Source organism: Cibotium barometz, chromosome 2 (assembly GCF_041138505.1).
Source record: "Cibotium barometz isolate CiBa-2024 chromosome 2, ASM4113850v1, whole genome shotgun sequence".
Classification (NCBI taxonomy): Eukaryota; Viridiplantae; Streptophyta; class Polypodiopsida; order Cyatheales; family Cibotiaceae; genus Cibotium; species Cibotium barometz.
In genome coordinates this window covers 50847547-50860936 of record NC_141047.1, presented here as the reverse complement: position 1 = coordinate 50860936, position 13390 = coordinate 50847547, and the positions used below count along the sequence as shown (strand labels likewise).

At 41.6% G+C, this 13390-nt stretch overlaps 1 protein-coding gene across 7 annotated transcripts in view; it reads right to left on the bottom strand.

Moving 5' to 3' along the window:
• LOC147641195 (Zincin-like metalloproteases family protein) overlaps window positions 1–13390 on the bottom strand; it is a 192261-nt gene that overhangs the window by 25555 nt on the left and 153316 nt on the right. For 6 of the 7 annotated variants that reach the window (XM_086818928.1, XM_086818937.1, XM_086818934.1 and 3 more), the window contains 6 exons: window positions 8284–8403; window positions 6688–6813; window positions 6422–6577; window positions 5991–6107; window positions 373–498; window positions 224–291 (listed from right to left, as the gene is read on the bottom strand). In XM_086818928.1, the coding sequence (XP_086675054.1) occupies window positions 224–291; window positions 373–498; window positions 5991–6107; window positions 6422–6577; window positions 6688–6813; window positions 8284–8403 (713 nt within the window). The remainder of the gene's footprint in view (window positions 1–223; window positions 292–372; window positions 499–5990; window positions 6108–6421; window positions 6578–6687; window positions 6814–8283; window positions 8404–13390) is intronic. The other variant, XM_086818948.1, reaches the window with a different exon arrangement.

Here is a 13390-nt window from a genome sequence, read left to right as displayed (position 1 = left end):
GAGCCTGAGACTAAATGCACAAGTGCGTGCACAAATTGCAACCAGATCAAATGGTTAACTAAATACTAAGAAAGACATCAAGGGTGCGTGCACGCGCACACAGCCTCAGACTCAATGCAGAAGGAAGTGCATCTATTCAAATCAGATCAAAGCCCACACACACACGCACAAAACCTATAGATATTCTTGTTTGTTTACATTGAAGAACATAAAACCCACGTACTCAAACAGGTTTGAAGGGATCTCTACAAAATCAAGCACCGTTCTTGTACCCGAAAAGTGTTGATAATCCTGCAGAAATTGAAAAGATTGAGATACCAAACTCATCAAACCTTGCATGCTTTTTTCTAGATCAAAAAAGGCAATACCTACAGTGCGAGTTAGCAGTGAATGCAGGGCATGGCCAAACTCGTGGAAAAGTGTTTCCACTTCCCAATGGTTCAGAACAGGACAAGATGACAAGGGTGGGCTAGAAAAATTGCACACAAGCGCCACCACCTGCAAAATTTAGTAAAACAATTACTACAATGCTTAGAAAAAGTGAAGAAAAATCAACAGTTCTAATCATGTACATGTGCACGTTTTATTCATAGAAATACATGCACAACATGTTTGATTCATGCATGTTGGAAATAAGTGCACACTAGGTGTACTATTTCTAGTCTAGTTTCACTTAAGTCTTTGTGTCTTGAGTCTAGTGCCATGTGGCACCTCTACATTTATCCCATAAGTCAGTCTACTCAATCTTGTACTTCTCACCTATATATTGTAGGTGTCACATCAATGAAAGTATCAATCTTGTGTCTTGTCTACACTCATCTCAAGGTAACTCTTTGTATTTCATTTGCTCTTGTTTTATTTCTAGTTTTGCACTTGCTTTTATATTTCCTACATGGTATCAGAGCTAGGTTGCCTGCCATAGCTTCTCCCTAGCTGCGCTCAGCCTGTAGGACCAGCCGGTTCCACTCATCTCATAGCTGCGCCAACCTGAATCTGCTGTCCACCCTGCGCCGGCTCCATTTATCTCAAGGCTGCGCTGACCTGAATCTACTGTCCACCCTGCGCCGGCCTGATTTCAGTAGCTGCTGCATACTTCTGTTGCTTTCGTGAAGCTGCTACTGCTCTCTCACTTGGAGCTGCTGCTGCCCGCCATACTGTTGCAGCCCATCTTTGGCTGCCTTCTTCATCAACTCAAGGGTGTGTATCATCTCAAGGAAGCTGCAGATCGACTGTCCTCCTAAACGAGCTTTTTTTTTTTGCTGCATTCAGTTCTGCCATTGCTTCCTCTTGAAGAGTCTACAAGGTAATTGTGCATTGTCTCCATCAGTTTGCTGATTAGTCCTTTTTTATCTACAAACTGCTAGTTCCTCATGCTTCGATAGGCTGTCAAATGCTATGGCCTTGACAAGTGGTGAGAGAGCCGGCTTCTAAAAACAGTTTGGATCTCTTCTTTCATTCATTTCTGCAATCTTGTAAGGGAATAGACACTGCCCTTGCATTTTAGCAAGAGGTAAGACCTTCCCACATGGCCTCTTCTACTCATTCTCTCATGTCTATCGACAAATTCAATGGCTCCAACTTTCATACTTGGCAAATCAAAATCAAGTGCCATCTTATGAAAGAAGGTCTCTGGGACATTGTTCACCATGCTGCTCCCGAAGATTCCGACATTGAGCAAGTTATCACTTATGCTCCCACTGCTAAGAATGACAAAGCCTATGCTATCATCCTGCTCGGTCTTGGAGATGATTACATTCATCACATCTCCGACATACAGTCTGCTTCTCGAGCATGGATCACTTTGGATACCCTCTTTGGACCCCGCTCTAAAAATTCTAAGATTGCACTTATGATCTCATTCTTTGATCTATATATGCAGGAGGGAGCTACTATAGCCTCTCATGTCAATTATTTTCGCAGTCTTATGGTTCAGCTTGCTTCAGTGAAGTCCCCCATCTCCGAAGATATTGCTATTGCTGTGCTTCTCAAAAGCTTACCTGATACCTATGCTACTCTTGTCACTACCTTCAAGTATCACAATAATCCTACTCTTGAAGGTATCATCAATGCTCTCCAAGAGGAGGAAAGAACAAAACAACAAAAGGTAACTGACACTGCATTTTTAGCAAAGAAAGGAGGATCTAAGGTAAGAAAGCCTTGCACCCATTGTGGAAAAACTAATCATTTGGAGAAGGACTGCTTCAAGGCTCATCCATGCACCATTTGTGGCCGTGATAATCACCGGGAAAAGGACTGCTACTCTAAAACCTCTACATCAGCCCCTGCATCTGCCTCAGCACATGTTGCTGCAGCATCTACAACAGCAGATCTTGCTGTTCATTCCTCACATGATGAGGAATGGGCTTTCTGATTACTTCACCTTTCTTGTCTACCACTTTGACCACCGATGATGTAGGTCAAGGGGTTCTAGTGTCTTACTCATTATGCTTTTTGACCTCTCTCTTGTCCCTACCCAAGAGGCAGCGATTGCCCTTGAGGAGGGGTTGTCTTCAAGGTCCATCTGCTTGTCTACAGTCAGTCATCTGTCTATCTATCTGTTGTCTGTCTATCTATCTGTTGTCTGTCTAGTCTTGTCTGTCTATCTATCTGTTGTCTGTCTATCTGTCTATCAATCTGACTGTGTCTTGTTTTAGATCCATCTTGTCCCTACCCTTGTGGACCCATATGAGGATATCACTTGAGGAGGGGTGTCTCGGGATCTTCTTGTCTCTCATGTCTTGTCTCTCAGTCTATCAGTCTTTATGTCTATCTTCTAGTCTTGTCTTTTTTGTCTTCCTCCTAGTGTCCACTTAAGGAGGGTGTTGGAAATAAGTGCACACTAGGTGTACTATTTCTAGTCTAGTTTCACTTAAGTCTTTGTGTCTTGAGTCTAGTGCCATGTGGCACCTCTACATTTATCCCATAAGTCAGTCTACTCAATCTTGTACTTCTCACCTATATATTGTAGGTGTCACATCAATGAAAGTATCAATCTTGTGTCTTGTCTACACTCATCTCAAGGTAACTCTTTGTATTTCATTTGCTCTTGTTTTATTTCTAGTTTTGCACTTGCTTTTATATTTCCTACAATGCAATGCCTTGAAAGAATCCATCAAGCATAGTTGTCAGGTACAATACCATACAATTTGTACAATACGATACCGTACGGGAAAATACAGTGTGATATTTAAAAGAATCTTATCGTATGATAAAATATGGTGTTTTAAAAAAATAATTATAAACTTAGGTATTTAAAATTTTAAGATATGGAGTATTTTAAAAAGGAGGGAAGCACCATAGTACAGAGGAGGCTCAAACAGCCATAGACAAGAAAAAACAAGACCATTACCCAAAAATTTATTTTTTTTGGGAAAAAAAAAATCCGAAAAAAAAAGTATTTTTTCCCGAAAAAATCGTACGGGTCCGTACAGTATTGTAATATTCGGTATTCCGTACGGTATGGCGTCATATGCCGTACAGAAACAACTATGCCATCAAGTAAAAAAAGATAGCTACTCTTGCTTGATGGGAGAGAAAAGGGAAGGGACCAAGAGGGGGTTGGACTCTCTCATGACTAGCTATCTTCTGGAATTGTACAAGGAGACAGGGAGTGGACTCTCTCATAAGTAGCTATTTCTTGGAGTCGTACCCATCATGTATAGATAGAAGAAAAACAGCTATTTCTTGGAGTCGTAACCCATCATGTATAGAAATAAGAAAAGCAGCATACTTAACATGCTTATCCCTAATCAGGGTTCTCAGATATTATACCATTCACATATGACATTCAAAAAATAATAATAATGTAAACATGCATCTACACATACATGCACAAAGATACTATATATACATAGATACCTCCCTACATTAAATAAAAGTTCAAATTACTTCACCACCTTTGCACACTCAGATATGATTGGAACAAAAGTTACCAGAACCTCTATGGGCATATCAAACTGCATACAAAACTTTGATAGGAATGACCCCATTCCATCTAGTCTATGGGTTGGAAGCTGTTATGCCTATGGAATTTATAGTGCCATATCTCTGAGTTGGAATAAGTGCAAGGCTAACTGGCCATGAACTTTCAAACCAAGAATCTACTTGCAAAACTTTAGGCTATCAATGTGACATACTTCAGTTCAAACCTGGGGTTTTGAACAATTCACACCACACTATTTTGCAAGAAAACATGTTACATGCCTTCCCTTTATATGATCCCTTAAGAATAAGAGAAGCCTAATTGGCGAGCATTAAATGAGAGGTGAAAGAGCAATGAAAGGCAATGTTTTAATTATTGAAAGTTTTGTACAGTACAATTGTAAAAACCGGCTCTCATGCATTACCTCCTAGTAAGGCCACAAACAGTGGAAAGGTGTCCCCATTGCAAGGTGGAATCTCCAAAAGCTACAGAAACACCAAGGAGTGTCTTTAGGGGAATAGAACCTCACTTATCAATGGAGTTGAAAGAAACAGGATTAAAGTTTCCATCAATGCCTTTCTCCACAAATGGCAAGAAGCACTCTAAAATCAGGATTAAAGATTCCATCAATGCGTTTTTCCAGATCTGGCAAGAAGCCCTCTAAAATAAGGCTGAGGAAACCAAACTTACTTTAAAAAGAAATAATTAGCCGTGTTATATGTACATTGAGCAATCTCTTTTGAAAACGTTCTTTGCCCCATTTATGAGCTTGAAAGGACTTGAAATACCTTGGGTAACTATAAACAAAAGCAGACTCCAGAGTCCTTACGAACAATTCATCACTAAATATACGTAGTTTTAAAATTGAAAGAAAAATATGCTCACAATAAAGTGAGAGGATATAAACTATTAACAAAACGTCTCAAAAGCTTTAACGGAATCCATTAGGCTGCATAAGGTCATGATGAACAAGAACGAGGCTCTACTTAACCCCACAAATACTCTAAACGAAGATCATCAATACATGGGTGCTTTGCATCAATGTATGGAAAGACACTTTTTTGGGAGCCTAACCATGACTGAAAGGATTGGCCCAAGGTTGAGAGGTTGCAGCGATAATGACATTCAAAGCGATCCATGCCATATGAAATCGTCCTCCTAAATTTCAAAGCTTCTCTTCTTCAGTTGACGCAATCTTCCAAACAATCTCCTAGCTTCAGTAGGATTTGGTCACTAGCAGCTGATCACAATCTCCTATCTTCAGTAGGATTTGGTCACTAGCAGCTGCATTTACCTCATCCATATAGCTGTGCACTTATAGGACCTTCAGATACGGCTCCTCCGTGATGAACACATTACCACCATTCCTACACAGCCTTGACTACTGTGATGTTGTTGTGTTGTAAGAGAAGTAGGCTGATTGCTAACCTCAGTAATCCCATTTTTTTGGTTGATTCCATAACTTGACTGCCTGTCTGTGCCTAGTAATGGTGGGTCCCCTAGTTGTGGCCGTACATTGTTCGGTGGCCAACGATCAGGTAGTTGCATCATCTACCCGATCTCAATTAGGTGGACTCAGATCTGCTCTGAAGAAAGTCTGCATGGAAAATATGCTCTGAATACAGTCTTTGGTGAGCATGCATGGAAAGTATTGTCTGAAGAAAGACTTTGGTGGGCATGCATGGAAAGTATGCTCTGCTTCTTGTTCTTGTTTGTAGTCTGAAATAAGAAGTTGATGTGTTTGTCAGTGATCAAGGGCCTCTGTGTTTGTTGCATGTTTGATATTGTGGTGGACTTTGATCAGGCAAATGGAAATCCTCATAGCACGTGACATGCACCTCTACAAGTACCCTAGTCTCTAAAACGAATTATCAAAGATAATGATTCTTATGAAACGTTATGTCATTGAAAAGTGAGTCAGCTCAATCAGTAATCAACCATGTTTCAGTTCCAATCATGAGTAGCTCAAGTGCTAGAAACATAAATATAAAACCAATCTAAGCTTCAATAAAAAACAAGTAAAATTTCGATAGAAACATGCAGTATTAAATGATGAGGAGCTTCTTACAGGTAGCTGATAATGGTCTTCAGCAAGGCGTCTACCACCTCTTACAGCAAAATGTGCAGATCCAGGAAATTTTCCTTTCCGAGAATATAGGTCAAGATACAGATGCCCTAAGTCACCCTTTTTCCAGAAACCCACACAGAAGCAAAACAAAAGTAGGTCAGAAAATCGACAAAACACAACTTTGTGTAAAAAGACAGAAATATTGGAGTTAAATAGTTTTAACCACGTAAAATAAGCTACAATTAGCAGGCAAATGTAATAACCCTAAGCAAATACTCAAATGGCAAAATATACATACATACATACCGTATACCTTGGAGACATTAATCCAGACAATAGGTTACAAAGCAGTTGACCATTGCTATTTTTTTATGAACCATATGACATAAGATTTATAGCAGCAATCATTTTCTAATCAAGACTAAAAGTACCTCTATAGAGTGATGCAGACTGAACTTTTGAACCTCCGAATGCCAACCCTCGCCACGTGCAAGAGGCACTTGCTTAAGAACCACACCAAAAAGTGAAAGTGTTATTAGTTTTAATCCTTCAACACATTGGTTCAGGGGAAAGTATGATGCTACCACCTGAAAAAAAAAAACGTCCTGCTTTAGTAACAATAACCTTGAGCAATTGTTCAGTGGAGTAATAGCAACTAAAATAACAACCACATGAAAAATTCATGATCAAATCATACCCTGGAATTCAATCCCAATGATTGTGCTTTCATCAAGCCAGTGTAATATGCCTCATCCCAAGCATTCACCCCTTTGAAAGAACTGCCTTCTATCTTTTGCCCAAATTTTTCCAGCATCCTCAGTTCCTGGAAAATCATTGGCATTGTGATAGATGTGAATTGTTACTTAAAACCCAGCATTTCTTGTTAACCCAGCAGTTTTCCCAGTTATACTAACCAAAAGACCATGGCAAAGACATTAAAGTATTTAAAAGAGAAAACAAGTTTTAATGTTAAAGTACCTACAAGAGAGAACAAGTGTAAAGAGGAGGCATTTCAAACAACCCCCTACTTTCAAGGTCAATGCTTTAAATTGCAGCCCTTCTGAAAAATTGTCTGACCAATCCCACAGTTTATATGTACTCTTTTCTTATTATTAATAAAAATACATCTTCACTTTTTTTAAAAAAAAATTGTCTGACCAATCCGATCCCTTTTTAAGAAACACTGGCATGCATGCGTGCATGCAAACAGATCCCCACCTAAACGATGACATGTATTCAGTGATGTGCTTCCTCGATATTTAGAAAGGTTCTACATGATTGGAAAATTACCTAATGTTTTATCACTAATATCACATTTTAAGAAAAAAACTCGTCACCTTAGTGACCATTAAGTGAACCACCAATGCGCTACTCAGTAAACATTTCTTTAAACATTAAGAGTCACAAAGACATGTTATGAACTAACACGAAGCTCTCTCAATGAATTCTGATATATTTCACTGCCTTTCTTTGGATTTCTATCACATACCAACAATTCGGTGCCTTTCTTTGGTTTTCTTTGACTTCCCATCATTTAACGAGAGCCTTCTCGATCTTGCCATTTCTCTCATAAAGAAAAATCCAGCTCAAAATAATCCCTCGGTACTTCAGGAATTTATCCATTGCTGGGTCTTTACCCATATAACAAGACATCCATTAGACAATGAATTTCTCAAAACTGACACCCTCTTCTCACTCGATAGAAAAGAATGCCGGACACCCTTGTCCAAAGCCCACATCTCACCTCTAAAACTTAATCAATGAAGTGACACCGCTGAATTATGATTTTCACACCACCACACTCTTTTCTTCATTTTTGCACTCCCCCAAAACCCTGATGGGCACCCAGCCATTCACATCTACTAAAAACAGGTTCTCTCCATGGTATGGCATCTTCACCAGCTGTCCACATAGAAGCCAATACATTATACCTGCAAAAGCCTTCCACTCTGCCTGTATTTAGGCTTTCCCCCAAGTATACTTTCATGCAATTGTGCATGTTTGGTTACAATAATTATATGGTCTCACAGACCCTCCATCACTCTTTTGGCAAAGAACACATAAAAAATCCATCTGACCTAGACATTCACAATGCCATGTATTGTATCAGTACCAAGCACCCAATGGGTACATCCAACTGGTCTGTTGAATTCATGGAAAAAATGTCATTTCCTCTAACTAGGTTATTTCAAACATGTTTAGAGTAAGCATTAGAATACACCCAGCTCATAACAAGAGGTGCTGAGGAAGCATGCAAAATCAATTTTGAAAAACACCAGAGCGAAATATGCACCTCATCTGCTCTCCCCCTGATCTTTTCACTGAACTCAAGAAGGAATGATTTGACCACATCTGAAGAAGCAGCCATTGTGGGAGCAAGATTAAACTCTGCAAATGATTGGTATCCCAAAAGCTGCAGACAAGACAAAAACGACCAAAATATATGTTCAGTGCTTTGCAAATGTATGGCTGTAACATAAATCCACATATTCGAGCATGGAGATAGCATGTGAATATTATGCATCCATGCATAGGATTGCACATCCACATGCATATCAAAAGGCATGATTCTTTGGAGGATATGTACGGAATAGTGGAAAAAATATATCTTAATAAGGATAGATACTTATAGAAATCTATTGTTTAAGTTAACTTTATACATGCATGAAATCAACGTTTCGCAATGGCTCACAACTATTCATACTGTTAAATGCCAACTGCTACGGGAATATCTCTGTATTGATTTCCACTGCCCTCTCAAGGTGTCATCCATATGGTGCTAACACTCTCTCGAAGAGAAGAGTCAATGCCCTCTACTACACACTTGATATGTTAGATGGTGAGACTGTAAACATCAATCCATGTGTTCTACAAAGGATATTGCAGGCTTCACGTGTCTACATGCAGCCAACTCAATTATGTTCTAGACAGAGGGTCAGCAGGTGTTCTCTAGTGAATTACACACCCAGTTTTCATGGCCTAGACCAATCAGAGGCAGAACTATGTAATCAGTATGGCAATATGAGCACAACTACATGAGCCAATTGTGAACATGTTCCCCCAAATCTGACCAGAGATGATGAAATCTCATCTATATATAACCCAAAAAGTGTAGGAGAGAGTGGGAAACCCTCTTTCACCCCGACAGTACTACTCATGTCCCCTTGAAGGCCTCCTAGTGACCGTACTCTATATGAAGCAATGGTGTCCATATCTAAAACTAAGATGGCTGCCTCTAACGGTTCGACAGAATATTTATGCCGATTCCCATGCCCATCCCCCACATATTTGTAACACTCATATATGACCTAACATTGTCATGGCTTCCAAGCACTTATTAGGCCATTTGATCCAGTGTCAAGAGCCTCGTCATTCCCTAGAGTCAAGTCTTGGTGTGTACAAACCAATGTTACATGGTACTACTGACACCACACTTAGCGCGCATGGAACATGGCCACTTATATGGCAAATGGCCAGCCCATTAACCATCTAAAAAAGGGGTCATGGGTAGGTAAGGATGTCCAACGCCAAGGGCACGGGCCCATATGTGGGGTGCCCACCTGGCATACCTTTTTAAGGTGTTTTCCGATCCACAACCAGGTGAGTCTCTTCTGCAACGGCAACCAGTCCAATCATTGTACTCATTTTCTTGCAACAATTCAAGAAAAGACTCTCTTTGGAGGGGGAGGCCTTAAGTGGTGATTGAGACCCCATTGGGTATAATGTGTATGCTTCTTGCTTCCCTCAATCTCTTCCATAATCAGTAAATTAATGCACACCTCAACCACAATTAAGAGCCTCCGCTACGCCACATGTACGAGTAGTATGAGAGCTTACGCTGTCACCAAAGCCTATGCAATTTTTTTATTGTGGGAATGCTTTACTTTGCTCCAGGCTAGAATGTTGAGATATTGAGCTCAACTAGTGCTACAGACATTGATGGCCTACCTAGGTGATAGCTTCCGCAGTTACACCACTGGTTGGGTTGGTGATGTAAGCCCAACCGAGCGTGCAGTGACAGATGCAACCATGTGTACGAGAGATAAAGATAGAGAGAGAGAAGGGGGAAAGAGAGACGGGAATAGGGGTTTCACACAGTACACCACGCTAAGCGGGGAACAAACCTCACCCCCTCTTCAAGATTTTATTTCACGAACAATCCACAGGCTTTTCCAAGCCAAGACCAATACAACAAATGAATACAATATCAAACAAAAGTGTCGATGTCGAGATCGGGCCGAGGTCGATGTCGAGGCACAAGATAACAAATGCCGAGCTCACCATGAGGCTAACCCACAAGAGACTCACACCGGGCTAATACCAAAATCCAAAGTTTGAATCAAACTGGTGTTCCCAAGTTTCCACAAAATTCTTCTACACTCAATCTGGACAAAGACAATCCCAAGTGACTTCACAAAGTAATTCCCCTCCTTTGTAGGGGTTCAGGGAAGCTGGTAGGTGTTGATTCCAGCAGTGTCTGGAGACAGCAAACAGCACAAGAGGATGGCGCACAAGGCAAATACAGGCTCTGCAGGCTGAGACGGGTGCTGCAGGCCATGATGGTGCAGGTGGTGGCGATATGCAGGAGCTGCTACTAGTGAGAGCGTGCAGCCTATGTGCAGGACAGAGAAGGGCGAGGCGGCGCAGGTGAGTACTGTAGGCAAAGGCAACGCAGGTTCTTCAAGGCGGCGCCAGCTAATAGCGTGTTACACAGGACAGCGCTGCTGCAATACAGGTGGCGGTGCAACACAGCAGAGGCAGCACAGGTACTTCAGGGTGACGCACAGCTCACTGGCGGAGCAAAGATGGCAGCTGGAGGTGTAGTAGTGGCGGAGATGGGCGCTGCTGGGGTGGCTGCCGGCGGTTGCGCTGGAAGAGATGGGTAGTGGATGGAGAAAGGGTAGTAGATGATGAATCTTCACAAAATCTCTTTCAAGATCCTCCACGAGTACTAGTCTATGCTTCACCAAGAGGATATTGGCTTCTTTTTTATCCAGTTCGATGTCCTCTTTCCAACGGTGCCCTCAGCTTTTTGGTTAACAAAGTTTGACTTTTGCTTTTTCTTGCTTTTTGACCAAGACTGATGCTTTTTCCAATACTAGCATTAAAAACCTTGTTTCCATGTGTCCATCATCATGTTCATGAGTCCAGGCATGAGTTCTATCATGTGAAAAGAGCATGGAGTACCAAATAGTTACATTCCCTCCCTCTTACATCACAGTTGTCCTCAACTGTGGCATGCATATGATCATGGTACTAGCCCCATCTGGTGCTCTTGTGCATCTGGTCTTTCCTCATATATGTGGTGCCTTCTACTCCTCTGGCAACATCTTTAAGCCTTTCTTTGACTGATGTCCTTGTTCTTGAGGGTACATGTTCTTCATAGCTTGTAACAGGGATTAGATATAATAAATGCATACTCACTTCTGCAAAGACAGGTACTGGGCAAGTAGTCTGGAGCCCAATGGACGATCACATGCCATAAACCCAAGAATTGTCCACGCATCAAAAACAGCACACAAAGTCAAAGAAATTCAAACATACACCAGTATGCAATGCACAAGTAGTGATCCTCTTGTTCATGGATTGTCCTGTCTAGTTTCATCGAAAACATGCTGAGCCATCTAGTCACTAGGACCGCTCAGTCTACCTCAAGGCCATCTGGTCACTATGACCGCCTGAGAGTTCATCTGGGCCATCTGGTCGCATTGACCGCCCGACTATGAAATCCAATACAGTCATCTAGGCCATCTGGTTGAAATGACCGCCCGACTATGAAATCCAATACAGTCATCTGGGCCATCTGGTTGAAATGACCGCCCGACTGCAAAATCCAATACAGTCATCTGGACCATCTGGTCGCAATGACGCCAACTACGAAATCCAATAGTCATCTAGGCCATCTGGTCACAATGACCACCCGATTGCGAAGTCCAATATATCTAGGATCGTTGTCGTCCAATGAGTCTTCTGGCATCGTTGCCATCCAATGAGTCTTATCTTGCTCCTTCGGCTTTCGGGCATCGTTGCCACCCAAACTAGAGCATATCCAATCAAGACCATTACATAAGCAAGATAATGATCAATTCCATTTTAGTATAAATATATACAATGAAGAGGGCTAGGGCATAGTTACCACGGAACGTCGTTCCGCCTTCCTGGAACGCCGGAACGCCGTTCCGGGCGAAGGCACGTTCCCGGAACGTCAGAACATTCCGCCAAAAAAAAAAAAAAATGGGGGGGGGGGTGTGTTTTGCTTGCAGAAATGTATGTTCATGTCTTGGGGGAGCAAATATTAGGAAGCATATTTGGCTATCCGTATACAAAAAGTTACATTTTTTTGTGCCATATGCTGACATGTCATATGACGTGGCGTTCCGCGACGTTCCCGATCCCGCTCCCGTTCCCGTTCCCGCTCCCGTTCTAGCATCCGACGTTCCTGGAACGTTCCCGTTCCGTGGTAACTATGGGCTAGGGGCACAATCCGTCCCTCTTAAATCTATCTTGATCACAAGACGTTTCAAGCCTGTACTTCAAATACATCTGGACCAACTACCTCCTCGTAAGCTCGAAGAATATCTGGGTAGTCCTTGAAGTACTCTTCTGACATCCATTTCGCACCCAAAGGCGAATAGTTCTTAAACTTCAAGAGGAATTTCCTAACCACTGTCCTTCCTCTTTTTCTCACGGAATGGAATATGATATGTTCCGGCTATAAGATTTCCTCTTGTTCTTCCACTTCTAGTGGATCCTCCAATACAGACTCCTCTAGGAGTAGTCATGTATATGGCTTCAATAAACTGACATGGAAGGCATTATGTATCCTCCAATGATCAAGAAGGTCCAAACGATAACATACATCGTTGATCTTCTTGGTTACCTGAAAAGTTCCATAATATCTGGGGGCAAGCTTGTGTTCCTTGAGCTCCTTAGCTTTTGACTTTCTAAGTCTTGCTTTTTCAAATCGCAACAAAACTCAATCCCCTTCTTCAAAAGTGACCTTCCTTTTGTGCTTATCTACAGCTTTCCCAAAGATCAAATATAAAATCCATGGCAATGCTCTCCCACGGTCTATCTAGAATAGGTAAAGGCTATAGTAACCCTGGTGTCTTTTGACGGTCAAACTTTACCTTTTCTGACATACGATGCATTGCCTACTAACAAAGGCACCAACATCTCTTCTCAAGGTTGGCCAATAAACGAAAGTCTCCACTGCTTTTACCGTGGCGTCAATACCTCTATGACCTGCATACGGTGGAGCATGACTTTCAATCATAACCTTGAGGCGCAATTGCCTGGTAACACACAGTCTACCATGCATCAACAAAAACCCGTCTCTGAGAGTATAGTGCTCATGCCGCTGACCCTCTGACATCTGATCATACAACCTTTCAAAGTCC